Below are 26,888 nucleotides of genomic sequence, written 5' to 3'. Positions count from 1 at the left end.
GAGGTCGACGATGTATGTCTAGTGTCGATTGCGGTTCTTATTTACAAAGACTTCTTTGAAGCCTATTTGAATGTTATCTTCTAACTCGCCAGGGTTGTAATCATTGCTGACGTTAGCTAGATGAAGCTATAGGAAGTCTTCCCATAGCGAGACGGGCACCTCGCTTACTTGGTTTTGAGTCGAAATAACCGTTGTACGTAGTTTGTACTCTAAGAACTTTCACAATGGATATATGTCGCTTTCGTCTTCCAATGTGTAGTGTCCTTGATGTCTCGCAATTCGCATTCAGCGATATATAGTTTCTCGCTAATATACTAAGTACCAGTTTGTATATTAGTTCCTCGCCTGAGACTTTTCAGTCTACAAGTTACATATATACTCTGATACTCACGTAATTAATGATTTATTCCATATAATGCGATTGCAACGATCCATATTCCCTTTATCGTAACACGTGTCCTCCACTGAGATGGCAGCCGAATTTTCGGTATAACACCTTTTAACGAGGAAATAATTTTAATGACTGTATAATTAGACATGGAAAGTTATTAATTAATTGGTATCATAGTAAAACATAGAATATGATGTGCAATTAGAGATTAAAACATATTTATAGAAGTAGGCAGATATAAGATTAGTATTTAATATTAGAAAATTAATATATGTATGTGTAATAATATTGATATGTTTATTATCGACAACAATAGAAATTTGGTAGATTGGCGAAAAAGTCACAATAGTATAGTTTTAGCAGTTTAGCAGTACCGAGAATTAATTATGGAAAATTAAAAAATTATGTGATTATGTGAGTTAGTAGGGGTAAGAAAATTATTCATTTGGTATATTCATTATGAGGGATAGGACTTTTAAGGGCATCATGTTAATTTTTTATGTTAGGAATTAAGATAAGTTTTATTTATCTTATCTACTAGGATTACGCTAGAATAGTGAAGATAAAGCCAAAAGAAATCCCAACCCTTTTCCCCCCCTCTCTCTTGGCCTTAAACACTCAAGAAATACATCTTCAATTTTCATCAAGTTTTCAAAATTTGTTGAAGATAGGAGCTGAATCTTAGTTAATCTTGGAGGGGAGTGATCTTTTGGTGGTCTGAGCTTGTATTTAAGAGGTAAGATTTCCTTATGATTTCTTTTTCAAGTTGTAGTTAAAAGATCTAAGTTAGGTTTTTAAGATAATACCTTAATTAAAGTATTTCATGGTTATATTGAGTTCTTTGGATTTGATTTTGAGTTAGTGTAGTTTTCAGGTTGCTGAAATGAAATTCAAAAAGGATGACATTAAGCTTCTTAGTTTAAGTTTTGCTATTTAATAGTGATTTTTGATTTTCTGGCTTAAGCTTTGAATCGAGTTCATATTTTAGTTCTTACTGTGATTGTGAGTTTTTCTAGAGAGTTTTGGACCGTTTGGATAGGTATAGAAGATGAGAACTCAAAAGTTTTTGAGTTAGTGAACCAGTAGCAGAATTGGTTGAGGGGATGTAAGAAGCGGTCAACCGGTTGGGTTTAAGAAATTCAATGGACTGGTTGGGCAATTCGATGGCACTTTGATATTTTTGTTTTTAAATTATTTAGGGTATTTCCACCCTATTCATCAATAGAAAAACTTTAGATTATGTATTTTAGTCTTGGGGAGTGTTTGAGCGATCCACTTACTAGTTTACTGCTAATGTGACATAGGGCCTCCAACTGCCGAGCAGAGTTCCACTCAGGTTGACCGACACACTTGAGTCAAGAATTGAGGTAAGAAAAATATTCAGATGTACCCACTACAAAAAATAAGGCTTGTAACAAGAATATTTGTTCTCGTTACAAGCTTAAATGTCCGCGATACAACTCTTCACCGAGAACAAGTCACCAGTAGAAGGTCCTCGTTAGTGCTTCCTCGGTACAAGTTTCTTTCTAATGAGAACATATAAAAAGTAATCGGCATAACTTATACCGAGAATAATGTTCACGGTAAAACCTTTGTACATATTAAAAAAACATAAATAAATTATATTCTTATATCCACATAAAAGATAAGCTACCCAAAATCCATCAGCCAAAGAATTTAAGGAAAACATAATATTTATACATAATAATAATAATAATAATAATAATAATAATAATAATAATAAAAACATAAATAAATTATATTCTTATAGTCATATAAAAGATAAGCTACCCAAAATCCATCAGCCAAAGCATTTAAGGAAAACATAATAATAATAATAATAATAATAATAATAATAATAAATGTAAATACAATATGATCATAACAAAGTTAACAATATCTTTATATATTAAAAGTGCCTATCTAACGGCATTTCTTGGTTTAACATTCTTGGTTTAACAGAATATACTTAAAAATAAAAGAATATTCTGTTAAATTTAACGATTAGGTTTGATCTCCCGTTAAAAAGAAACCCAATAATTAAACCCAAAAAATTAAGCAATCTTTTAAATAAACAATCTTTTAAATATTAATAATCTCTTTTTAAATTAAAAAAATCATCTTAGCCACATATCTCTCTAACAAACCTATCTTGGGAGAATATTAATAATTTTTTTATTTATTTTTTAAAAAAGAAAAATATAGATAAAATATTTAGAAAAGATAATATAAAAGAAGATTGATTGTGTTGGCTTAGAGATTTTTGGGCTTGGGCTTAAAAAAATAATAAAAAAAAAAAGATAAAATGGGCTGTAATTAGTATTTACCTTATATGTTTGTGCTTATTTTTAGTTTTATTTTTAATTTTACCACCAAGAGGAGAAGGTTGAAAAATATTAGAATATGAAAATATTATTGGTGCTTATTAGTAATTTGCAAAGAATGTGAAAGTCTATAAATATATAGTTGTGTAGCTATTATTAGATATGAAATGAGATAATAGAACTTTTTTTCAATTAGAAGATTAATGTACATTTTACTATTAATAACATACATTATTATAACACAACTATATTTTACTTACTAAATATACTGACACATATTTTATTTTTATAAAACAAATCGTTCAAATAATTATACTATTTTAATTATTAATTCAAATAAAAAACTAAAATATTAAATAAAACTAACACTACGTGGCTTGGCACGTAACAATCACCTAGTCTATAAATATATATGGTCATAACAGGATTTTTATTGTACAAGTGCCTAACATTAAAATTATTCAGGTCTAACCTTTGTATGTTTGATTCACAAAATGATTAGAAATGGTTCTCCTAATTTTAACCTTCATAACTCTTAATATCATCTAAGTTAATATTACTTCTATTCTCATCATCTTCTCTGTAAAATTGTTGCCTCAAGAAAATTTATTGATATAAGTCAACACACAACTCAAAAGTTTAAATATAAAATCACCTCATATATTTAAAAATATTTCCATAAACAACCTCCTAAAAATTCCAAAATAAAAAATTAAATTTTTTTCTCTTACTAACTCTTTAGCTTTATGCCCAGTTGTGAAAATAAAATTTTGTCGAAAAATACAATAAATAAAATTTAACTTAGTTGGAATATATATCCTATAAAAAAAGAATTTATATCAATACATCACAACTTCTATTTGTACTACTCACTTTCCAAAAGAACTAAGTTAAGTACTATAGGCATTCTAATATTTTATTTACATAAAGGAGACAAAGTTATAGTTAGAGATAGAAATTGGGCGGTTAATGTACGGGGAATGCAATTCCCGCCCCATCCCCGCTACCTATTTATACCCCCATTCCCGCTCCATCCCCGTCTAATAACCAACGGATTCGGGGTAGGAGAATACCCATTGGTTATGGGGAACCCATCGGGTATCTAAAGGTAAAATGAAAATAAAAATTAATTAAAAATAATTAAAAAATAAATTAAACCAATATTCTCACAAATATTTATTATGCATTCATAATTCATAGAAGATAAATGATAAACCTACCTAAAAAAAGCATAATATAGTAGAAAATAAAAACTAAATATGTCTCAAAATTTGAAAAAAAAAAACCAAAAAAAAATCATAACCCAAGTATAAGATCATAGTCTCATACCTCTCAAGCCTCCCAACAAATTAAAAAGTAAACAAAGATGAAATTAAGAATCGAGAAGAAAATATCTTTACACATGTAATCCACAATGATCATCAGTTCATTATCGTCATTAGATCTTCACAATTTAAGCATATGATATATAATTTTGATTATGGAATTTTGATTATCAATCATATATATATACTATATATATGTTAAGAATAAAAAGGAAATTATATATATCTATATCGGGGTCGGATATGGTGCGGATAGTATTATCCCCGCCCCCGCTCCATCCCTGCTTCGAGTATTGAAATTGTCCCCCACCACCGCCCCATTAACCACTAAGACGGGGAATCCCCACCCCATTAGGAGCGGGTCCCCGAAGTTATCCATCCCCGCGGTATAAATGTCTATCTCTAGTTATAGTAGTAAGCAAATCACTAAAATCCTATTTAATATTTAGAAGCTCTCATCAATAAGAAATTAGAAAATTAAATTAAGATTAGCTAAAGAGAGAAATAATACTAATTAAATTCAACTTAGAGAATGGTTATTATTTGACGGGATTTTTACACTACATGTCAAATTTGGTATCTTTTTTACATTTTTATTTATGTTTGGTTTTTTAAACTTTTTTATAAATTTTATTTTTCAATTTTACTTTTCAAAAAGTTCTTTAATTACAAAAATACCTTTATTGCTTATATTTAGTCTCTTTTACATGTTAACTCCCTTTCTCTTCTTTTTATTTTCATTTTCTTTTTTTTTCTCTTCATTTTTCTCTCTCTTTAAATTAAAAAAAACAATTGTAATATTAATCAAATAAGAGATATTTACCCAATTCAACAAAAAATCACATATTATTACTTTCTTATTAGTGAGGAGCATTTTGAATAAGTTTAACATTGATTTTTTAATACATTTTTAAAAGTTTAAAAATTTAAAAATTACTGCTTACACATTAATGTTGATATAATGTATTTTTTCAATTTTTATATGTTAGACATGATTTTCTCACTCTCTCTCGTCACTCAAATGCTCTTTTTTTTTTTTGTTCTACCCTTTTATATTCATCACATTTCTCTCTCATTTTTTTTTTAAATAGAACTTCTCCAGTACACATGTTTTCCCATTCCACTTATTTTTTATTTGTGAAACTATTTTTTTTAATTCATAAATTCATATGGTCTTTTTTTTAAAAAAAAAAACCAGAAAGAGAGAGTAACAAGACTATGGCTATTTCTAAAGCTTCTTCATCCTTTCTTCTAATTCTAGATCCTAAAAATGTTACTAAATAATCATAAAAACCCAAAATACAAACTAAAATGGGTGAACGCTATTGCAATGGAGGATGACTCTATTTCTCAACCTATTCCAGAAGCATCAACTTCAAAGAAAAGGCCATTGCCATATAAGGTTGAAAATGAAAAAAAAAAAAAAAAAAAAAAAGTGAAAATAATCAAATGCTAGTGTAAGTAATGTCATGTACAAATACCCTATTTTTATGTTTTATTTATAATTTTACGGCCTAAAATTTTTATTTACAAAAATACGCTTTTAAAATTACAAAAATACTCTTTTCTCAACAAAAAGTAAGAAAATAACTAAAAAACAACGTGAAATTAACATCATGACAACTATGAAACAATCATAAAAAACTACAAAACAACCAAAAATATCCAAAATAAATAGCATTGTGGCAGCTACAATACAAGTTTAAATAAACTATAAAACAACAAAAAAAATAATTTATTATTTTTACTGAAGTACGTATTTTTGTAAATAAAAAATTTCAAAGCGTAAAAATAAAAAAGCATTAGTGTTAATGTATTTTTGTAATTTTTTTTTTTTAATTTTTGGTCTATTATGCGAAAAATTCTTTTGTTTATGTTTTGCATTGTTGTTTTCCTTTCTTTTTTATAGTTGTAAAAGAATTCTTGTATGTTTTTGTGGTTATAGAATGTTGATCCTAATTTCGTTCATATTTTCATTTTGTTTCTACTTAGCCATTTATCATTTTTTGTTGTTGTTCAGTTTTATTTTATCACTAAGCAAATGTATTTTTTGAGGTGTTTTTTCGTTGTTTTTCAGTTTTTAATGTTCTGTTCTAAGTATGATATCTTGAGTTTCTTTGGTTGGGTTTTAGAGTTTCTGTAAGGTTTTTCAACATTATGATGGCCAATTTCATCATATTTGATTTATAGGGGTTTTTTCTCGTAACATTTGTGTATTAGAAAAGGTGTTAATGTTTGATTAAGGATTTTAGTAGTAATTTTTTAGATGCTATATAGTTATTTTCAGTTGTTCTTATCTATATACTAGTGTCATTTTACATTTGATTTTTGGTTGTTACAAAATGTTTATTTAGGTGTAGTTGTTTTATGGTTTTGAATCACATTTTTCGTTATATTTGTGTTATTTTTGCATTTCTTTGTATAATTTTTCTTTCAAACTCATGGACAACAACGTAAAACAAACATGACAACAACGTAAAAACAACATATTGTTTATATTAAAATTCTAATACATTATATTCATTATAGTACCCAAAAATTCACTTGAGTTGTTTTTATTCTATTTTTTCGAAAATTATCATAATGCACTAAAATTATATAAAAAAAATCTACTGGCTAATATATGTGAATCAAGAAAAACAACTATAATGAATGAAGAAAATAATTACAGTAAACACACTAAACAACTTAAAAACAACTATACAAAAATATAAAAACAACCTTGGTTATTCCAATATCAGTAATTAGACATCATCATGTTATTAGATCCTAAATTTATAAATTGAACATAAAATTCATATTTATAATGTAGATGCTGATCTAATATTTTTAATTTTATTGATCATATTCAGAATCTCTTCCTATCAACATAATGTTTATTGTCATCCTATTTCTCCAAATTATGTATCAAGATTGGTATAAGTTTTATTCCTTAGAATTAAGGGATGATATGAGTTTTTGTTTTGAATCGTAAAACTCTATATTTTTTACATATTGAAAAAACAGAGTGTAAACAACTCGTAATAAACTATACAACAACATAGAAATTAATAATTTTATTTTACCAAATATTTTATAGTTGAATATAAATTGTTACAAAAACAACATAAAAGAAACTTAATTAATAACAACATGAAAATAACTTTTTATTTTTCTTAAAAAAAAATTGTGATTTATGTTTAGTTATTTTTAAATTTTTTTCAATTATTCGTTAAATAATAACAAAATGTATACAATATTAATAAATATGATAATGGACCTTCATACTAGCTACCTATCTATTGAGTCCATATGAGGAATGATGGTCACTGATTTCTACGTGTTATATTATGTATACAAATAGGTGGCAGTGGAGTCTATATATGTTAGTAGTAAGTGGGGTCATTTAGAGGTAGTGGGCAACGTGTATATGCGGATTATTTAGTCAGTCCATATTTTTGAAAAAAAAAGTTTTGTATTTTCTTTTTTGTTTAATTATCTTAATAAGATAAAAATATAAAATTTAGACCTAAAATGCCTATTATAGAAAAAGTCCCTAAATAAAAAAGTACTGGTTATATATTGCTATTCTATTTTTTTCTTCTTTATTTCTTGTGATTAACACACCTCTTGATTAACAGGATGTTCGTATATTTGAAAAAAAAGAATCTTCTTTTGTATAAAAGTTTAAATATGCATGTGTCCGTATAAATGTAAATATGAGGTCTTTTTTGTATATTTGAGAAAAAATCCCTTATTTGACTCATTATTATCACATCAATTAAAAGAAAAAAAAAACACAAATGAATATATATAGGATATGTCTATGGTAAGCACCTTAGTTTTGTCCCAACAATTTTCTCTCTCTCTCTCTCTCTCTCTCTCTCTCTCTCTCTCTCTCTCTCTCTCTCTCTCTCTCTCTCTCTCTCTCTCTCTCTCTCTCTCTCTCTCTCTCTCTCTCTCTCTCTCTCTCTCTCTCTCTCTCTCTCTCTCTCTCAGAATATCAAACCTTTAGAAATACCATATTTCTTTCCCATTCTTTATTTCATTAATTAAGATGTAATTGGTGAGGTTTGATGAAAAGTACTAATGATATAAGTCAAAATTTATTACTTGTAAAAAATTATGGTATCTTAGTCCCACTTCTAATTATTCTTCTTTTTTTTTTTTAATTTTCTTATTTTGGGATAAGATGAATTTTCACTAATTAATTATTTCAACAAAATAAATAATTATTGTCTTAATTGTTTTGGTCAAAGAAAATAATTTAAATGGGAGAAAAATATGTTTAGAAGAAGATTTGTAATAAAATTCCAAAAAGAAAACCTGATAAAATTTACATGAAATAATACTTTAAAATACATGGAAGGTTATTATTTTTGGTCAAAAAAATAATTATAATTATTTTTTTGAATGATAAAGTTAATTTTGATTGGTTGTTACCTTTTTTTTTTAATTTGGTGTCTATTTCTTTCTTTTTTTTTTTAAAAAAAAAAAAATAGTAAATTTAATAAGCTACAAACAAATACATGTTACACAATATTGACTTTAAAAAGTCATATAAATGAACGGTTAAAAAAGTGTATATATAGTATAGGGACAAAAATATAGTCACTACCATAGAATTATTTTATATGTATATATATTCATATATATATATATGAACAAAATATTTTATAATGAAAAAACAATAATAGAGAAGCTAGAATTCAATTGGCTTGTTATTGCAAGAATATAAAACAAGCCAAGCAAACTAACAAACTCTCAAAAGAATAAGAAAATTACACACAAAATTACTAGTGACACTCATAAAAGCATAGCTAAGACAAATGTATGTCAATAGAGTAATTAATCAATAACAAAAAAGTACAATAAAAAGAGAGACCAATATGTAAAACCATTAAATCAAACACTAAAATGATCATAAGAATTCCCAAACATAATTTCAGAACCAAAAATTGTACATATATCAATGTTATTGATAGTAGTAGTAAAAAAAATTTACTTTAATTTGCCAAAATTAATGGCAATGAGCAGGATCAAAGATTATATGCCAACAAATATTTTAATTTCACTATTACAAAGCAATATTAAAAGAGAGCTAGATTCAGAAAATATAAATAGAAAACTTACTTTTTCTTCTAGCCTTACAAGCTTCGACTCAACTACTTGAACAACAATATTAGCAGTAGCAACAACATCTGCTCTTCCTGTTACTGGACCTTTGTTAAGAACAAGGTATGTGCTACCACAACAATAAATTAATCTTCATGGCAGCCCATATCATTGCAACAATAGAAATCCCATTAATCTCTTCATTCAATAACTGGAACAAAAAAAGAATTACAAAGATAATTTAACCATGAGTAATATAAACTCTCTATAATATATGAATCTCTTTTCTTAGAAAAATCTACAATCTCAACTTTCAGTTTGCGTTCGAATAACACTAGCTGGATCCTCTATAAATGCAAAATTAAAAACATACTAACTATACATTTTTCTAAATAAATGTACAACTAAAATTATTATAGAAAATCATTCAAAAAAAATTATTATGGAAAAAAAACACTAACATGTGGATTTGGAGGAGTGGGTCTTGATTGGTTGTGTGCCTTGGTGGAGCTGAAGGAGCAGTGGTTGTGGGCTGAACAAGAAATAAAACAAAGAAAAAAATTAGGATCCCAAACATTGTAATAAACAATCACATAAATGATTATCCAAACACTAAAATGTATAAGATTTTCTTTTACATATATTAAATATAGATAATGTCACGACCCGAGCCCTAGACCGTGGCAGATATGTCATATCAATAACTTGGGTGGTCAAAGGTCACACTTTGACCCTTGTAGGAAGATAAAGCTTATAAATGATCCTTTAATTTATATTAAAAAATACTAATTTAAAAGTAATGGATTAACTCCTATATTAATAAGAAAATATTAGCAACAAAATCAGGACCACTCATCAATATAAAAAAATAATAATATTCCTACAGTTATGTAATCACCAAATAGATAGATTTAATAAGTCAATAAAATATCAAAATAATACCTAGCATCCATCATTCCTCATTTCTAACTAGTACATAGCTAATTTAAGTCATCCAGTCCATCCATTTTAGCTTAAATACAAAAATTAGTTTTATTAGAAGATTAAAGAGTAGAATAAGACTAGACTAATAAAAACTTTCTTTCCCAACGGTGCCATCCTCATCCACTAGCATCAAATTGAGTTCTTGGAATGGGAGAAAATAGGGGAGTGAACTTATAAAGCCCAGTAGAAAAACAACTAATATCAAAGGACCATTGGTTTAATAAAATTCCTGCATGGTTAGCTTTGTAAAAGCAAAATATCTCATCACCAGTATCAAAAATATATAAACAAAGTAGAGAGACTAGAAATAATCACAAATCAAACGTCAAATGCATATCACACCGTCCACTAGACCCCTAGCTCTCAATACCAATCATAGAAAACGACATCTAAAATTGGGTAGTCGCACCTGATATCCACCATAGTACTGGGGCTCAGATTTAATTCACTCCCTATACAGATTCTAGGTCTTTCACCTACAGGTGAGTGCACACCTGATTTACCTATGATGACACAGAGACTAGGTCGTGAAACAATAATATGCACCGAACACGATCAACATGACTCTCATCAGTATAACCAAACCAGGCAAATAATAAGCATAACAAAAGAACATATTCATTTTTATTTTATAGAAAATCCGGCAATATAACAATTGTATTTTGAATAAAACCAAAAATCATAACCTGCATAAATATTTGTACACAAAAATATATTTGGCACGCAGTGCCCCAGAACAGTCTAGAAAAATATGCAGATTAAGTTTTCAATTTTTTAAACAATTTGCAAATTATAAAAATTTAGAATATGTCAAATGTTATGCAACACATGTAAAAATCAAGTCCAATAATCAAGTTGAGCCCTTACCTCTCTCGAGTCGTTAAATTTTTTTCAAAAGACGATCTTAAGCTTTCAAGTCCGAGCTCCAATTGTTTAGTCCAATCTTACATATTACTCTCACCTATACCATCAAATGGTTAAATAATTATCATTATCCCATTCTACATCTAAAATCGAGTCCAACGACATATAATATGACTATATTTAAAATTTGGGGTTTTGAAGCCTCACCTAAGCGGTGCACATTAACAATCGGTGGCGGTAAAAGTTGGTGTACCGGAAATGTCGTCGAAAATAGGGGTAGTGTATATCAAAACGACCACCTCGATTAGTAGATTACACCCATGCCAACCGTTTGTCAAAATGGTACACGATGTCGCCGGAAAGGGGCGGAGCTACAAAAGTGTCACCGGAAATAGTAGCGAAGCGGGCAAAATTGTTTAGTGTAGGTTGTTAACCAAGATGAGCTGAGTTTAGTGGTGAAGATGTCTCGTCAAACGGACACTGAAGGTGACCGAAAAATCCGTTCAGAGTTTGAACCCTTAAAATTTGACTTGCGATCTTGAGCTAACGGCGGCAAAAGAAGCGGCGCCGTTTGGGGGTGAGGTCGCTGGCACCACTGGGTTCAAGTGGTCCGGCGCGTGGGGCTGGTTAGTGGCCGGAGGTGGGTCGCCGGAGTGTGGTGGTGATGGTAGTTTGTGGGTTTTCTTTTTTATGTGTTTTGAAGAGAGATAGATAGAGAGAGGGGGACGACGATGGGTTCAGCTTTATTATTTCTTTTTATATATATACATATATATATATATTGTTATTTATTTATTATTATATATATAAGGTTTGACTCAGTCAAACCGAGTCTTCACGTTCTTCCCTCCTTAAAGAAATTTCGTCTTGAAATTTCAGAGTACAACGTCAAGTTGAAAATTAAACAAGTGATGATACTTCATATACATCTCAGACTCTAACCCCCAAGTAGCCTCTTCTTCCCTGTGGTTTTTTCATAAGACCTTGACTACTGGAATCTCTTTGTTCCTTAACACTTTTAGCTCTCTTGCCAAGCTTTTGACTGGTTGTTCTTCATAAGTCACATTTTCCTAAAGAGGGATAGCCTCATACTCAATAGCATGTGACAATTCTGGAGTATACTTCCTCAACATAGACACATGGAACACATTATGAACATGTCCCAACTGTCTTGGTAAGTTTAATCGGTAAGCGACCTCCCCAATCCTCTCGATAACCTCAAAAGGTCCAATATACCTCGGGTCTACCTTATCCTTCACTCCAAATCTCGTTACGCTATGCATAGGAGTAACTTTGAAGAAGACATAATCACCAACATCAAACTCAACTTCCCGTCGATGGAGATCGTCATAGCTTTTCTGACGACTCTGAACAACCTTAAGTCTTTCTTAGATTCCCTTAATCTTTTCAGTGGTACTAGTGATAATCTGAGGTCCAAAAGTGACATGCTCATCTGGTTCTGCCCAACACAATGGCGATCTGCATGGTCTCCCCTATAAGGCCTCATAAGCAGCCATGCCTATACTGGCTTGGTAGCTGTTGTCATATGTGAATTCCACCAGTGACAAGTGTTCTCCCCAACTACCTCCAAATTCCAAAACACAAGAGCGAAGCATGTCTTCCAAAGTCTGTATGGTCCTCTCAAACGTTCCATCTGTCTGTGGATAATGGGCAGTACTCAAGTGAATTCATCTTGTTCAGTTCCTAAGGCTTGTTACAAGGCCTTCCAAAACCTTGATGTAAATCGAGGATCTCTATTAGAAACAATGCTTAAAGGCACTCCATGTAGTCGAACTATATTGTCTACATAAAGTCGAGCTAGCTTTGTAAGCTTGTAATCCTTCCTGATTGGAATAAAATGAGCAGACTTAGTCAAACGATCAACAATCACCCAAACATCGTCATGCTTCATAGGTGTCCTTGTCCCACTTCCATTTTGGTATAGGCAAAGGTTGAAGTAAACTTGAGAGTCTCTGATGCTCAACCTTTACTTGCTGACATACTATACACTTAGCTACAAAGCTGGCCACATCTCTTTTCATACCTTCCCACCAATATTGTCTCTTTAAATATTGGTACATCTTTCTACTTCCAGGATGCACAACAAATTTGGATCTATGGGCCTCAATCAAAATGGTCTCCGTAAGATCAGGGATATCTACAACAACTAGTCTTCCCATATGGTATAGATACCCTTCACTATTAACTGTCCACCCATCTAGTTGCTCACCATCCTGGATATGGTTCCAAATAAGTCTTAGCTTTTCATCTTGCCACAGACGTTGCTTAACTTGTTGAAGTAGCACTGGTGTAGCCACTATGTTAGAGATACAAGCTACTCATTCCCCTTCATAGTATTACAAGTTATTATCACCCATTGTGATTGTCCTTTTCCAGTCCTCAAGAGCCAAATATGCCAAAGTGCCATGAGGCTTTCTACTTAGTGCATCAGCTACTACATTAGCTTTCCTAGGATGGTACTGCAAAGTGAAATCATAGTCCTCCATATACTCAACCCATCTTCTTTGCCTCAAGTTCAAGTCCCTTTGAGTAAAAAGATACTCCAAGCTCTTATGATCTCAGTATAACTCAAACTTTACGCCATATAAATATCATCTCCAAATTTTCAAGACGAAGATTACCGCAGCAAGTTCTAGGTCATGCGTAGGGTAATTCTTCTCATGTGGTTTCAATTGTCGAAAAGCACAGGCAACCACCTTGCCATTTTGCATGAGTTCACCTCCTAATCCAGTACCTGAAGCATCAGTGAATACCACATATGGTTCCTCACTATTTGGAATAGTGAGAACAGGCGCTGAAGTTAATCTTTCCTTCAATTCTCTGAAAGCTTCTTCACAACTATCATCCCACATAAACTTTACTTCTTTTCTTGTTAACTTTGTCAAAGGCATAGCAATCCGAGAGAAATTCTCCATAAAGCGATGATAGTAGCCTGTCAACCCAAGAAAACTTCAAACTTAAGTGACATTCTTTGGTCTTTCCCACTGTAGAATAGAGTCTATCTTTGCAGGATCAACGGTGATACCATCTTGAGAAATTACATGGCCCAAGAACTTGGCTTCTGTCATCCAAAATTCACCCTTCTCTTTCTTAGCGTATAATTGATGATCTCTCAATGTCTGTAATATTATTGTCAAGTGTTCAGCACGATCCTCACGTGTCTTAGAATACAACAAGATATCATCAATGAATACCACCAAAAACTTATCCAAGAAATGTCTAAAGACTCTATACATGAGATCCATAAATGCAGCAGGTGCATTCGTTAACCCAAATGGCATTACTAAAAACTCAAAGTGTCCATAACGTGTCCTGAAAGCAGTCTTAGGGATATCTTCTTCCCTAATCCTCAATTGATGGTAGCCTGACCTCAAATCAATCTTTGAAAAGAACTTTCAATCACCAAGCTGATCAAATAATTCATCAATCCTCGGTAGAGGATATTTGTTTTTAATTGTCATCTGATTTGGCTTTCTATAGTCAACACAAAGTCGCAAAGTCCCGTCAGCTTTCTTGGCAACCAAGACTGGAGCTCCCAATGGAGAAGTACTATGTCTGATCTAACCCTTATCCATTAACTCCCCTAATTATTTTTTCAATTCAGCCAACTCTGCAGGTGCCATGCGATAAGGCACAATAGAAACTGGTTGAGCTTCGGGGATCAAATCAATGAAAAACTCGATCTCCCTATCAGGTGGTAACCCTGGTAAATCCTCTAAAAACATATCTGGAAAACCACTAACCACTGATATCCAAAGGAACTGGTCTAAATTCCTAGACTCATCATCGATTGCAAACAGATTCCCATAACACTCTAAGTTTCTCTTTCCACCTAAGCATGCCCTTAAGATAGGATTTTGTCTCACTACGCTCATGTTGGCTCGATAAACAATGAAATCACCACTTGGGGTTAAAAGAGTCACTCTTTTGCGTGAACAATCCACAATAGCTTGGTATTTAGACAACCAATCCATACTAAGAATTACATCAAATTACCCCATAGGCAACACTAATAAGTTTCCATATAACTTGTGTCCTTCGAACACAATAAAAACTGACCTACATATGGTGGATACCTTACCGTGTCCCCTATAGGTACACTCAAATGTAACACAGGACTAAAAGTTTCCCAACTCAAACCCAACATACTAGCAAACTTCAAAGATATAAAGGAATGCGATGCACCAGTATCAAATAACACATGAGCCCAAGAGTGTGAGATAAGAGTCATACCATCAACAACTACCTGGTCAGCACTGCCCTGTACATCATCAACTCCAATAGAGTACGCTTGAGCAGATGACTTTGCTTTTGCCTTTCCCTTTCCCTAACTAGGATGGCTTGTACTTGCACCAGATCCTCCACCTTAACTGTACCCTCTTTGACTCCCACAAGGAGCAGGAGTTTGGAAACCTTGTGAGTACCCCATGTTGAGCCCTGAACCTTGTGGCCTAAACTGATGTTGATACTGAGACTGCTGGCCCGATTGGGGTGTTAAACCATAGGATGAAGACTGGGACTGGTTTGTCCTGGGCTTTCCATGAAAAGGAGTAGACTCTACATAGCTCCCTATGGGTCCTCCATGAGATGCTTGAAATCTTTGTTGTTGTTGTGGGCAATCTTTCTTCTTATGACCTTGCTGACCACAACTAAAACACCCGTATGGTCCACTACGAGTCTTTCCAGATGAACCACTACTAGTGCTACCCCCACTAAATTATTGTCCTTGGGACCACTATCCTTGATTCTTCTTGGTCATCTTTCGGTCATTTCCTCTTCCTCTGCTTGTGTTCTTCTTCTCATTCCCTTCTACATGAGCCTCAGTTCGCAAGGTTGCTGTCCCACACTCAGTTAAGTTGTTAAAGGTCAAAGGGGCTATTGGACCACGTATCGCAGGCCTCAAACGGCGCATGAACTGTTCAATCACCAAGGGTTGGTCAACAACACCAGGATATGCATAAGAGGATAGCTCTACAAACTTCATGTAAAATTCATTCACAGTCATATCCCCTTGTCTTAGACCATCAAATACTCCAATCAGAGCCCTCCTATGAGATGGACTAAAATATTGTTCCCTGAAGACTTCCTCAAAATCTCGCCAAGTCATCCCATCAGTTTCCATTGTCCTGGACAAGGTTTCCCACCAATCTGCTGCACCACCCTCTAACTTAGACACAGCAAAAGTAACTTGATATTCCTCATGTGTTTCTATTGTGTTGAAATTTTACTTTATCTGCCTCAACCACTGTTCAGCTACCATTGGATCTTGTCCACCCTCAAACTCAGGCACTTGGATCCGATGAAAGATCTGAAAATGATGACTCGGTCGAGCGACATGATCCATCTGTTGAACATAAACTACTTTTAAGGCTTCAAGAAGGGCATTCATAGGGAATTCAGCTTGTGGAGGTTGGACATTAGCTTGAGGGGCGTCTTCTCCAACCGTTCTCCTTGTCTTCCTTCCTTTTGGAGGCATTTTCTTAGGTTTGAGAACCAAAAGCTAATCGGTTAGCGAGGATTGGATACTAATAATATAAATATGTCTTATACATATAAATACCAAGATACTTATTACTATTATTATTTAAAATAAATCTAAACTATTTGGTGACACACTCCGAGGTAATTAAACCCGATGCTCTCATACCATTTTTCTGTCACGACCCAGGCCCTAGGCTGTGGAAGATATGTAATATCAATAACTTGGGCGGTCAAAGGTCACACTTTGACCCTTGTAGGAAGATAAAGCTTATGAATGATCCTTTAATTTATATTACAAAATACTAATTTAAAAGTAATGGATTAACTCCTATATTAATAAGAAAATATTAGCAACAAAATCAGGACCACTCATCAATATAAAAGAATAATAATATTCCTACAGTTATGTAATCACCAAATAGATAGATTTAATAAGTCAATAAAATACCAAAATAATACCTAGCATCCATCATTCCTCATTTCTAACTAGTACATAGCTAATTTAAGTCATCCAGGCCATCCATTTTAGCTTAAATACAAAAATTAGTTTTATTAGAAGATTAAAGAGTAGAATAAGACTAAACTAATAAAGACTTCCTTTCCCAACGGTGCCATCCTCATCCACTAGCATCAAATTGAGTTCCTGGTTAGGGAGAAAATAGGGGAGTGAACTTATAAAGCCCAGTAGGAAAACAACTAATATCAAAGGACCATTGGTTTAATAAAATTCCTGCATGGTTAGCTTTGTAAAAGCAAAATATCTCATCACCAGTATCAAAATATATAAACAAAGTAGAGAGACCACAAATAATCACAAATCAAACGTCAAATGCATATCACACCGTCCACTAGACCCCTAGCTCTTAATACCAATCATAGAAAACGACATCCAAAACCGGGTAGTCGCACTTGATATCCACCATAGTACTGGGGCTCAGATTTAATTCACTCCCTGTACAGATTCTAAGTCTTTCACCTACAGGTGAGTGCACACCTGATTTACCTATGATGACACAGAGACTAGGTCGTGAAACAACAATATGCACCGAACACGATCAACATGGCTCTCATCAGTATAACCAAATCAGGCGAATAATAAGCATAACAAAAGAACATATTCATTTTTATTTTATAGAAAATTCGGCAGTATAACGGCTGTATTTTGAATAAACCCAAAAATCATAACCTACATAAATATTTGTACACAAAAATATATTTGGCATGCAGTGCCGCAGAACAGTCCAGAAAAATAGGCAGATTAAGTTTTCAATTTTTCAAACAATTTGCAAATTATAAAAATTTAGAATATGTCAATGTTATGCAACACATATAAAAATCAAGTCCAATAATCAAGATGAGTCCCTACCTCTCCCGAGTCGATAAATTTTTTCCGAAGACGATCTTAAGCTCTCAAGTCCCGAGCTCCAATTGTTTAGTCTAATCTTACATATTACTCTCACCTGTACCATCAAATGGTTAAATAATTATCATCATCCCATTCTACATCAAAAATCGAGTCCAACGACATATAATATGACTATATTTAAAATTTGGGGTTACGAAGCCTCGCCTAAGCAGTGCACATTAACAATCAGTGGCGGTAAAAATCAGTGTACTAGAAACGTTACCGAAAATAGGGGTAGTTTATATCCAAACAACCACCTCGACGAGTAGATCACACCCATGCCAACCATTTGTGAAAACGGTACACGATGTTGCTGCAATGTCGCCGGAAATGGGCGGAGCTATAAAAGTGTCACCGGAAAAAATAGCGAACTGGGCAAAATGATTTAGTGTAGGTTGTTCTCCTTGACGAGCTTAGTTTAGTGGTGAAGACGTCTCGTCAAACGAACACCAGAGGTGACCGAAAAATTTGTTTAAAGTTTGAACCCCTAAACTTTGACTTCCAATCTTGAGCTAACGGTGGAAGCAGCGCCGCTTGGGGGGTGAGGTCGCTGGCACCACGGGGTTCGAGTGGTTCGGCTCGTGGGGCTGGTCGGTGGCCGGAGGTGGGTCGCTGGAGTGTGGTGGTTCGTGCCTTTTCTTTTTATGTGTTTTGAAGAGAGAGAAAATTAAAGAGAGATATATAGAGAGAGTGGGACGACGATGGGTTCAGCTTTATTGTTTTTTTTTATATACATATATATATTTTATTATTTATTTAATATTATTATATATAAAGTTTGACTCGGTTAAACCGAGTCTTCACAGATAACATAAAATAATTAACACATTTAATAAAGACAAATAATATTCTCATTTCCTATTAAATATATCATGCATTTCTTTAAAAATTACACAAATTTTATAAAGTATTATGATGAAATAAAATAACACATGTGCTATTTGTTTGAGGATCTCCGCCAACAAATAAACAGAAAAAAAAGAAAATTGAAAAAAAATCACAAATTAAAGAAAAGAAAAGAAAAAACCTAAAAAGGGAAAAATGTGTAAATACTAATGAGATCATAAGCTTGGTGTGATGGTCTCATCCTCAAGCTTTATAAAAGCTTAAACAGTTGGAACTGAAAAAGAAAAAAAGAAAAAATATTAACATTCTGACATAAAAAAAAATGATTTATTTTACCTGAATATAAAAACAAGTACGTTTGGAGAGTTAATTTAGGAAGAAATCAAGGGAAGGGGTCTGAAGTTAGAGGAGTTTAGGGCTGAAAAATTGATTTTAGGTCTGGGTTACTGTCGTTGTGGCAGATCTTTGCATTTTTTTGTCAAGGTAAAATGAAGAAAACAAAGAAGGGGTATGTATTTGAAAGATTTTCTAACAATGACGTGTCCTCGTTAAAAAATCTATGTCCTCGTTAGAACCACTTAATATCCCAAAAGAAACCGCGAAGACTTGGCTCGTTACTGAAATTTAATGTAACGAGGATATTTTATGATGTGCTCGGTAGACAAGTCCACGTAAAGCCTCTATTTTATCATGGGAAATTTTAAATTCCATGCTTAAAATACCTTATAATTTTTCCCCTAAATGCATAGTTATTAAAATTGGTCATATATGACCACCTTACTAATTTTCCTAAACTACCCCTCACATTTCAAACCATCTCAGCCTCTCTCTCAGCCGAACCACGTAAAAACCCAACCCTCAGCCGACGCGACTATTCTCAACCCACGCTCAACCGATGCCCGTCCACGGTGAACCCAGGACCGTCGACGCTCAACCCCGACCGTCAACTCTCAACCGGCAACCACTCTGAGGCGACCCGAAGCGAAAATGCCCAAGGTATGTTGGGTTTTTTTTTGTTTTTTTGTAAAAAGGGTTAAAAGATTTATTTTGTTTGGGATTGTTTGTGAAACATTATTTGTTAGATTTAAGAATTTTTTTGTGAAAAATGGGATTCGGATCCGTGAATGGAGATGAGATTGTATTTTCGAATCTGGGGAAGAAGATGGACCGATAAGGTCCGATGGTCCGACTCTGGGTCCGATGGTGTCCGTCCGATGGTCCGATGGGTCCCTTAGCATAGGTCTGATGTGTCCGATTTTGAGTGTCCGATTGTGAAAGTACGGGTCCGATTAATTCTGAATGTCCGATGGGTCTGATTGGACCGATAGGGTCCGATGGGTACCCCATCGGGCCAATCGGACCCATCGGACCGAGCTTTTTATTTCAATTTATTAAATATTAATTATTTAGTAATTGTTTTATGTATTATTTTTTTTGTATTGATTTATTAAGTATTGTTTAATTAATTATTGTTTTATTATTAATTATTAATTATTGTATTATTTTTTATGATTTATTAATTATTGTATTATTTTTTATTGTTTTATTAATTATTGTTTTTTAATTAATTATTAATTATTGTTTTTTATTATTTATTAATTATTGTTTTATTATTAATTATTAATTATTGTATTAATTTTGATTGTTTTATTAATTATTGTTTTTTATTATTTATTAATTATTGTTTTATTATTAATTATTAATTATTGTATTTATTTTTTATTGTTTTATTAATTATTAATTATTGTTATATTATTGTTTTATTTTTTATTATTTTATTAATTATTGTTTTTTTATAAATTATTAATTATTGTTTGTTATTATTTATTAATTGTTGTTTTATTATTAATTATTAATTATTAATTATTGTTTTAGTATTAATTATTAATTATTTTTTAATTTTTATTGTTATATTGATTATTGTTTAATTATTAATTATGAATTATTGTTTTATTTTTTATTATTTTATTAATTATTGGTTATAGTTTTATTATTAATTATTAATTACTGTTTTATTATTTATTATTTTATTGTTTTATTGATTTATTAATTATTGTTTTAATAATTTATTGTTTTATTCTTTATTAATTTATTAATTATTGTTTAATTTTTTATTGTTTTATTAATAATTGTTTTATTATTTGTTGATAATTCTGGGTTTTTTTTTTTCAGGGAACTCCACATCTAATAATTCCAGTGTCGGACCATTACACATGCCGTGTCACATGGCGCGGCGGTAGTTATTACTACACGAAGATTAAGGCTAAATTTCAAGAATTCAACCTATGGGATAAGGTGAGTGAATCCCCTTTCAAACAGTTTTTCGAGAGAGAGCCCATTCAATTTTTAGGAGCATTTTTTCATCAGTTGATGCTTCACAAAATCAAATCTGACAAGCCGGACGAGGTGCATTTTTATGTGGGAAGGAAGAGATGTAGATTTGGCAGGGTGGAGTTCGGCTTGGTGATCGGGTTAAACTTGTTGCCCGGCCCTACTGAGGAAGACATCAAAGAGAAAGGAAGTTCTGACCGGTTGATTATGGAATATTTCAACCGTAATCCTTCGATCACCAACTGCGCAAAGTTTTTTAGAGCTGCACAGAAGTTGATGATGTCTACAAGTTGGGGATGGCCTTGTTTGTTATGGGCGTCCTCACTGGTAAGGAGGAGAAGACTGTCGTTCCTCCTTTTGTCAAAAGAATGGTTGATAACCTTCCATTCTTCTACGAGTACCCCTGGGGAAAGATTTCTTACACCAAGCTGATAAAAACTTGTAATAATGACTACTTGGATGTGAAAAATAAGATGTTGAAAAAGATTAAAAAGGGAGTTACTCAGAAGGAGGCAAAATACTCATCCTACGGCTATACTGCAGCGTTACAGTATTGGGCATACGAGGCCATCTTATAGCTGGGCAACGAGTATGCAGTGAGGAAGTCGCATCGTTTTCCAAGAATGGTGAACTGGGAGAGTAAGCCGAACACTACACTCGAGAAGGATGAAGTGATCAGATTATTTGCTAAAAATGTAAGTTTGTTACGCTTTATGTTTAATTCATGTTAATTTCCATATATTATATTAATATATTTGTTTTATTTTTCAGTTGACAGTGTACTCCATGTTATGTCCCCGACCGAATGAGGTTGAGTTTGTCAGTTACATCACTGGGGGTCAGCCGCCGTTATTTGTTGACTTGGAGGAACTTGTGTTGGGTGAGGATGGGCAACCAACATAGGATGCTTTGCGAAGCTAGGCCGAAAAGCTTGCCTCCACATTGGAAGAACGAGCGGACGCAGCCCAAATATTTAAAGACTCTACACCACCTCCACCGTCTCCACCACGTGCACCGTCTGCAGTTCGAGATGGGTCTGGTGTTGACCCATATGCTGCTTCAGTTCCAGATGAGTGTGGTGTTGACCCATCTGCAACATCACAGGATCCTCCTGTTCCCCCGTCAGTTTCTATTCCCAGCACCTCAGAGGCTCGCGATCCAGTATACCCTGCCATTTTGGCAAGGTTGGAGACTGTGGAGAGGGGACAGATTGCTTTGAGGGAAGGGCAGATCGCTCTGCTAAGAGAACAAACAACGATTATGGATCAGTTGAAGACCATAATGAGGCTCCTGCAAAATCCTGGAAGGCCGGCAGCAGATTCACAGTCACAGCCACAGCCACAACCAGAAGAAGAGGCTCAGTCACCAGAAAATGACTTCATTCTCCCAAATGATTAGAAACCGGATGATGATGACATGTTCTGTACACCTGAGAAGACGAATATCACCAGCATCGCGGATACTCAAGATTTTGAGGTACAGGTATTAGAGACAGCTCCAGAACTCGTGGAGAATCGGAGGAAGAGAAAGCGACCTAGGTGGTTCGATGAGTACACTGAAATGAAAAAGAAGTCTAGGGCTACTTTGACACTCGTGAATGCGGACCCACTTAGAGTGGTTGATCGGAAGCTGCTTAGGACTTTTCACAGTTAATTACTCGGCCAGATTGGGAACAAGTACCCGAGAGAGTGCTTCACCGGTAGACACGATTCGGCTTGGTTCCTTAAACTACATACTCCGAGGAGGACATGGCTTGGGGACGATGTAAGTTTTTAATACTTTTTTACTTCTTTTGCTTTTAGAGACTTTATCTAACTCTTTTTATTTAATCTCTGCCATATTTAATTTTCATGTTTTAGAATTTGGATGCGACATTTCATTTGATGAGGAGGCGACAACACTTTTATCCGGAGCTCTACACAAATAGATGTGTCATCATGCCGTGTATTTTCTCAGCAGGAGTTATTGCTCGGTGGGAAGCTGCGGGTGATGACCAGGCTAAATATCAGTGGGATGAGGGTATATTATATTTGATTTGAGGGGATGAAGGTCAATACTTGGCCAGTTGGAAGAATAAGGAGAGAATATATATGGCCCTCTACTTCGATAGTGCAAGGCATTGGGTGACACTAGAGGTAAATCTGGATCATTGGTTGTTGAACATATTTAACTCGAGCCTCGGATCGATTTCCCCGAATGAATTCAAGAGTCACTTGGCAATGTGGGAAAAATTACTACCAACTTTGATGCTGCAGGCTGGCCTATTCGAGACTCATGACATGATCCTCGTGCCTCAACTTACCGCCTCAGAGAGCCAGGTTAGAAGTTTCACTTCAAAAGTCACGGACCGGGGCGTTGTTCGACGGACAAAGTCAAGGTAACTTAATTACAATTGATTTTTTTGTTATTTAACTTGAATTTAATTTGCATACTTTTATTTATTTACTTTTTATTGTCTCATACAACGGTGACTGGGAGATGTATGTGATAGAGCACATCGAGCATAGTATGCTAGAGACTACATTTGATAATGTGCACGATGACAATATGAAGAAATTTAGAGAGCGGTAGTGTGTAGATTTGTTTTACCAGAATTTAGCATGAACAAATGTATTTTTTTTTATTTGGTATTTATTAAGATAACAATGTAACTAGTTTTTTTCTTGGTATGTTTATGTTTTTTAAGAGTTCATACAAACTTTATGCCTTTCTTTCATGCAACAAATTATAATAATTATGTAAACATTAAATATCACAAATTCAATGTTTAAAATAGTACAACCTTAATTCAATAATAATACATAATAGTCCAACACATCACGGTGCAAATAAACTAAAATAACATTTTTAACCTCGGTAGGTGCAAGTGCTTCTGTTGTGCCCCTTGGCATTGCACTTGCTACAACTTCGTGATTTGATAATCCTTTCACTGTTACAAGCAGTTCGGTTGTTCTTAATTCTCCCAACCTTTTGCTTCTTGGGTCGCCCTACTGGATGCTTCTCAACAGGCACTCCAACTGTCATGTTCTTTATGTCATCAGCAATTCCCAATCATCCTTGTCACCAACTGGCATAATTGTTCCTTCATATGTCCTCCTCCAATATTCTGTCGTGTAATATGGCGAGCATAGTGTGTACGCACTAATACTTCGCTCCTGAGATGCAGCACATTCACGAGGACAATGAAACTTCATGCACTGGAACAAGCCGCAAGTGAAAGTATGTTCCTGCAAGTCCACTATGCCACCTGTCAGAACTGTTCCTCCAGGGTGAACCTGCAACGTATAAGGCCCGCATGAGTCAACGTTCAAATACCGACCTTTTTCAAAATGCAATGTCAAGTCCTCCTCCATTTCTGGTGCTAGGGGCTTCGTCCACTTGTCAGCTTTTCCTTTTCGTGAAGCAAACCACTTTTGGACTTTGGACCTCAGGAATGCTACAGCAGAAATGATTGGGAAGCCTCTTGCATCCTTAGTTGTGTTGTTGAAGCTCTCAGCCCAGTTGCTCGTCATTACATTGTAACGTACACCTGGAAATTACGACCGGACCCATTTTTCAAATCCAATTTCCTCAAGATATTGTGCAACCGCAGCATTCATTGTCTGAATATTCTCAAATTCTATGTGAAAATCTGATCTTGAATACGTGTAGGCACACGTGTAAATGTGATTCGTGAAGACGTCAGTCTTGAACTTGTGGTTGACGTTCATAATAATATGGTGGTAGCATGCACCGTGGTGTGCATTGTTAGGCTATTTTTAGCCTAAGTTTCGAGTCACATTTTATAGTTGTTTTTCTTCTTTATAATTATTTTTGGAATAGAATTACGCTTGTTTTCTTTGGTTTCAAGTTTCTACACGTGGAATGTATAAATTGGATAAATTTCAGAAAACAGTGATCTATAAAATAGAGAAAATTTTGAAAGAGAATAAATCTGAAATTTAAGCCTAAATTAGACTATGTTTAGATCATATTTTGGACAAAGTCAAAACATAAAAGTTTTAGATATCTTTTTTATCTTTCCAACGCATCTTGAATCAGCTCATTTGGAGTTTGTGTGAGAAAGTTATGCCAATTTTACTGAAAGATGTCGAAGCAGAAAATTCCAGTCACCGCGGCGAGATTTCCATAGCCGCGGCCATAAAGTCTGGGCAGAAACGTGGTTTTCAGAAGCCTATCTCGCCACGGCGAGATACCCTGTGGCCGCGGCGAGCGTCCGTACGGTTAGGGGTAATTTCTTCCGACGAACCCTAAAAATTAGATATAAATAGAAAACTGCGATTGAAAATCAAAGGGAAGCGATTTGGAACCCTAAAACACAGCAGAAAGCGGCAGGAAGAGCAGAGGAAATCAAAGTGAAGATCCAGAGTCATTCCACCAACAGTTTCTTTCTTTATTCCTCTTTAATTTATTTATGTTGAATATTGTTATAGGAATGGTTATGGATTTATTTCTGAACTAAATTTCTCATTTAGGGAGGATGATGAATGTTGTTTAATGTTTTTGCCTAGTTAATGCATAATTGCCATTCCTCAATTCTTGATTGTGAAATTATCTTTATTTGTGTTAAATTCTATGTGTAAGCTTGATCACCTTGTGCATGTTTTATGATCTCAATTCGAAATCTGAAAACTGAGAATTGAGAATGCTAAAATTGGATAATCGATGTTCTATGTGAAACGAGAGTATTCACATGACTTATGTGACAAGTAGATTATTGCTTAATGCTAATTTCAGGTTAGTTTAATTAAGAAATTAATTAGAGAACATGTGATTTAGAACTTGAAAGATCTGAAAAGAGCTAGGTTGATTTATAATTTGTCATTCACTTCAAGAAACGGATAGCAATTAGTCATTAACAATTAGGTAAACAAACAACAGGATTCTCCTCCCTATCACCTCATCTTGCTCAACTTTCAATTGTGTTATTTAAGTTTCTGAATTACTTTCATTTATTTCCAATCATAAAAACTTTTGATTTGCCAAATAGAATCATAAGTATAGTTTAGTAGTAATTAATTCAATTCCTTGTGGTTCGACCTCACTTGCGTGAGTATACTACTTGATTGCGTGCACTTGCGTAGTATTTAATAATTTTCGCAACAAGTTTTTGGCGTCGCTGCCGGTGAATTGTATAAAGATTAATATTACACAAAATTATACTAACTTCTACTTTGGTTTATTTCTCTTGCTGAATTTCTAACCTGTTTCTTGCATTACTGCTTTTATCTATTTCAGGTATTTTGAGTGCATGCGCCGCCAAGGGCAAGCAGTTGTATTGCCCGTTGATCCTGAAATCGAGAAGACTTGTAGGAGAAACAGGAGGAACAAAAGGCAAGAGAGAGTTTCAGCACCTGCTGAAACACCAGAAATTATGGCTGACAACGCCAATGTTGCACATAATGGAGGAAACAACGGTAATAACGGAGGTGTTGTTGAAGATCAAGCTAATGGCTGTAGCTTGAGAGATTATATTCTCCCTACTCTTACGGGGGTTCAGTCATGCATTAGGCCACCGGCAGTGGATGCTAACAACTTTGAAATCAAACCTGCCACACTTCAAATGGTGTAGTCTTCAGTCCAGTTTGGTGGACTCCCTTATGAAGATCCTAATATGCATTTATCAAACTTCATGGAACTATGTGAGACTTTTAAAGTCAATGGAGTCAGTGATGATGCCATCCTTCTGAGACTGTTTCCATTCTCACTTAGAGAACGAGCCAAGAGTTGGTTGAACTCCTTGCCACCAAACTCCATAGCCACATGGACTGACTTGGCCACAAAATTCCTGTCAAAGTTCTTTCCTCCAGCAAAGTCTGCCA

At 33.7% G+C, this 26,888-nt stretch overlaps 1 protein-coding gene and 1 long non-coding RNA gene across 2 annotated transcripts; one reads left to right on the top strand and one right to left on the bottom strand.

Annotated features, from left to right (window-relative positions):
- The first annotated feature begins 911 nt into the window (after positions 1-911).
- LOC133030236 (uncharacterized) lies at positions 912-23,735 on the top strand. Its single transcript, XR_009684098.1, has 6 exons — positions 912-1,127; positions 1,696-1,758; positions 19,558-19,731; positions 20,908-21,761; positions 21,838-22,830; positions 22,926-23,735. It is a non-coding gene; the product is annotated as an uncharacterized LOC133030236 (long non-coding RNA).
- Positions 23,736-24,095: 360 nt separating this feature from the next.
- Positions 24,096-24,578, bottom strand: LOC133030540 (uncharacterized). The gene has a single exon (XM_061103317.1). The coding sequence runs from the start codon at positions 24,576-24,578 to the stop codon at positions 24,096-24,098; it is 483 nt and encodes a 160-aa protein (XP_060959300.1).
- Positions 24,579-26,888: the final 2,310 nt, after the last annotated feature.

The sequence above is a fragment of the Cannabis sativa genome, chromosome 8 (genome assembly GCF_029168945.1).
Source record: "Cannabis sativa cultivar Pink pepper isolate KNU-18-1 chromosome 8, ASM2916894v1, whole genome shotgun sequence".
Lineage (NCBI taxonomy): Eukaryota > Viridiplantae > Streptophyta > Magnoliopsida > Rosales > Cannabaceae > Cannabis > Cannabis sativa.
Note: the sequence above shows the minus strand (reverse complement) of the source record. Positions and strands in the feature narration are given on the sequence as shown.

Bases quoted from the DNA above. Each gene is read 5' to 3' on its own strand.
- LOC133030540 (XM_061103317.1), bottom strand. From the start codon at position 24,578: ATGACGAGCAACTGGGCTGAGAGCTTCAACAACACAACTAAGGATGCA.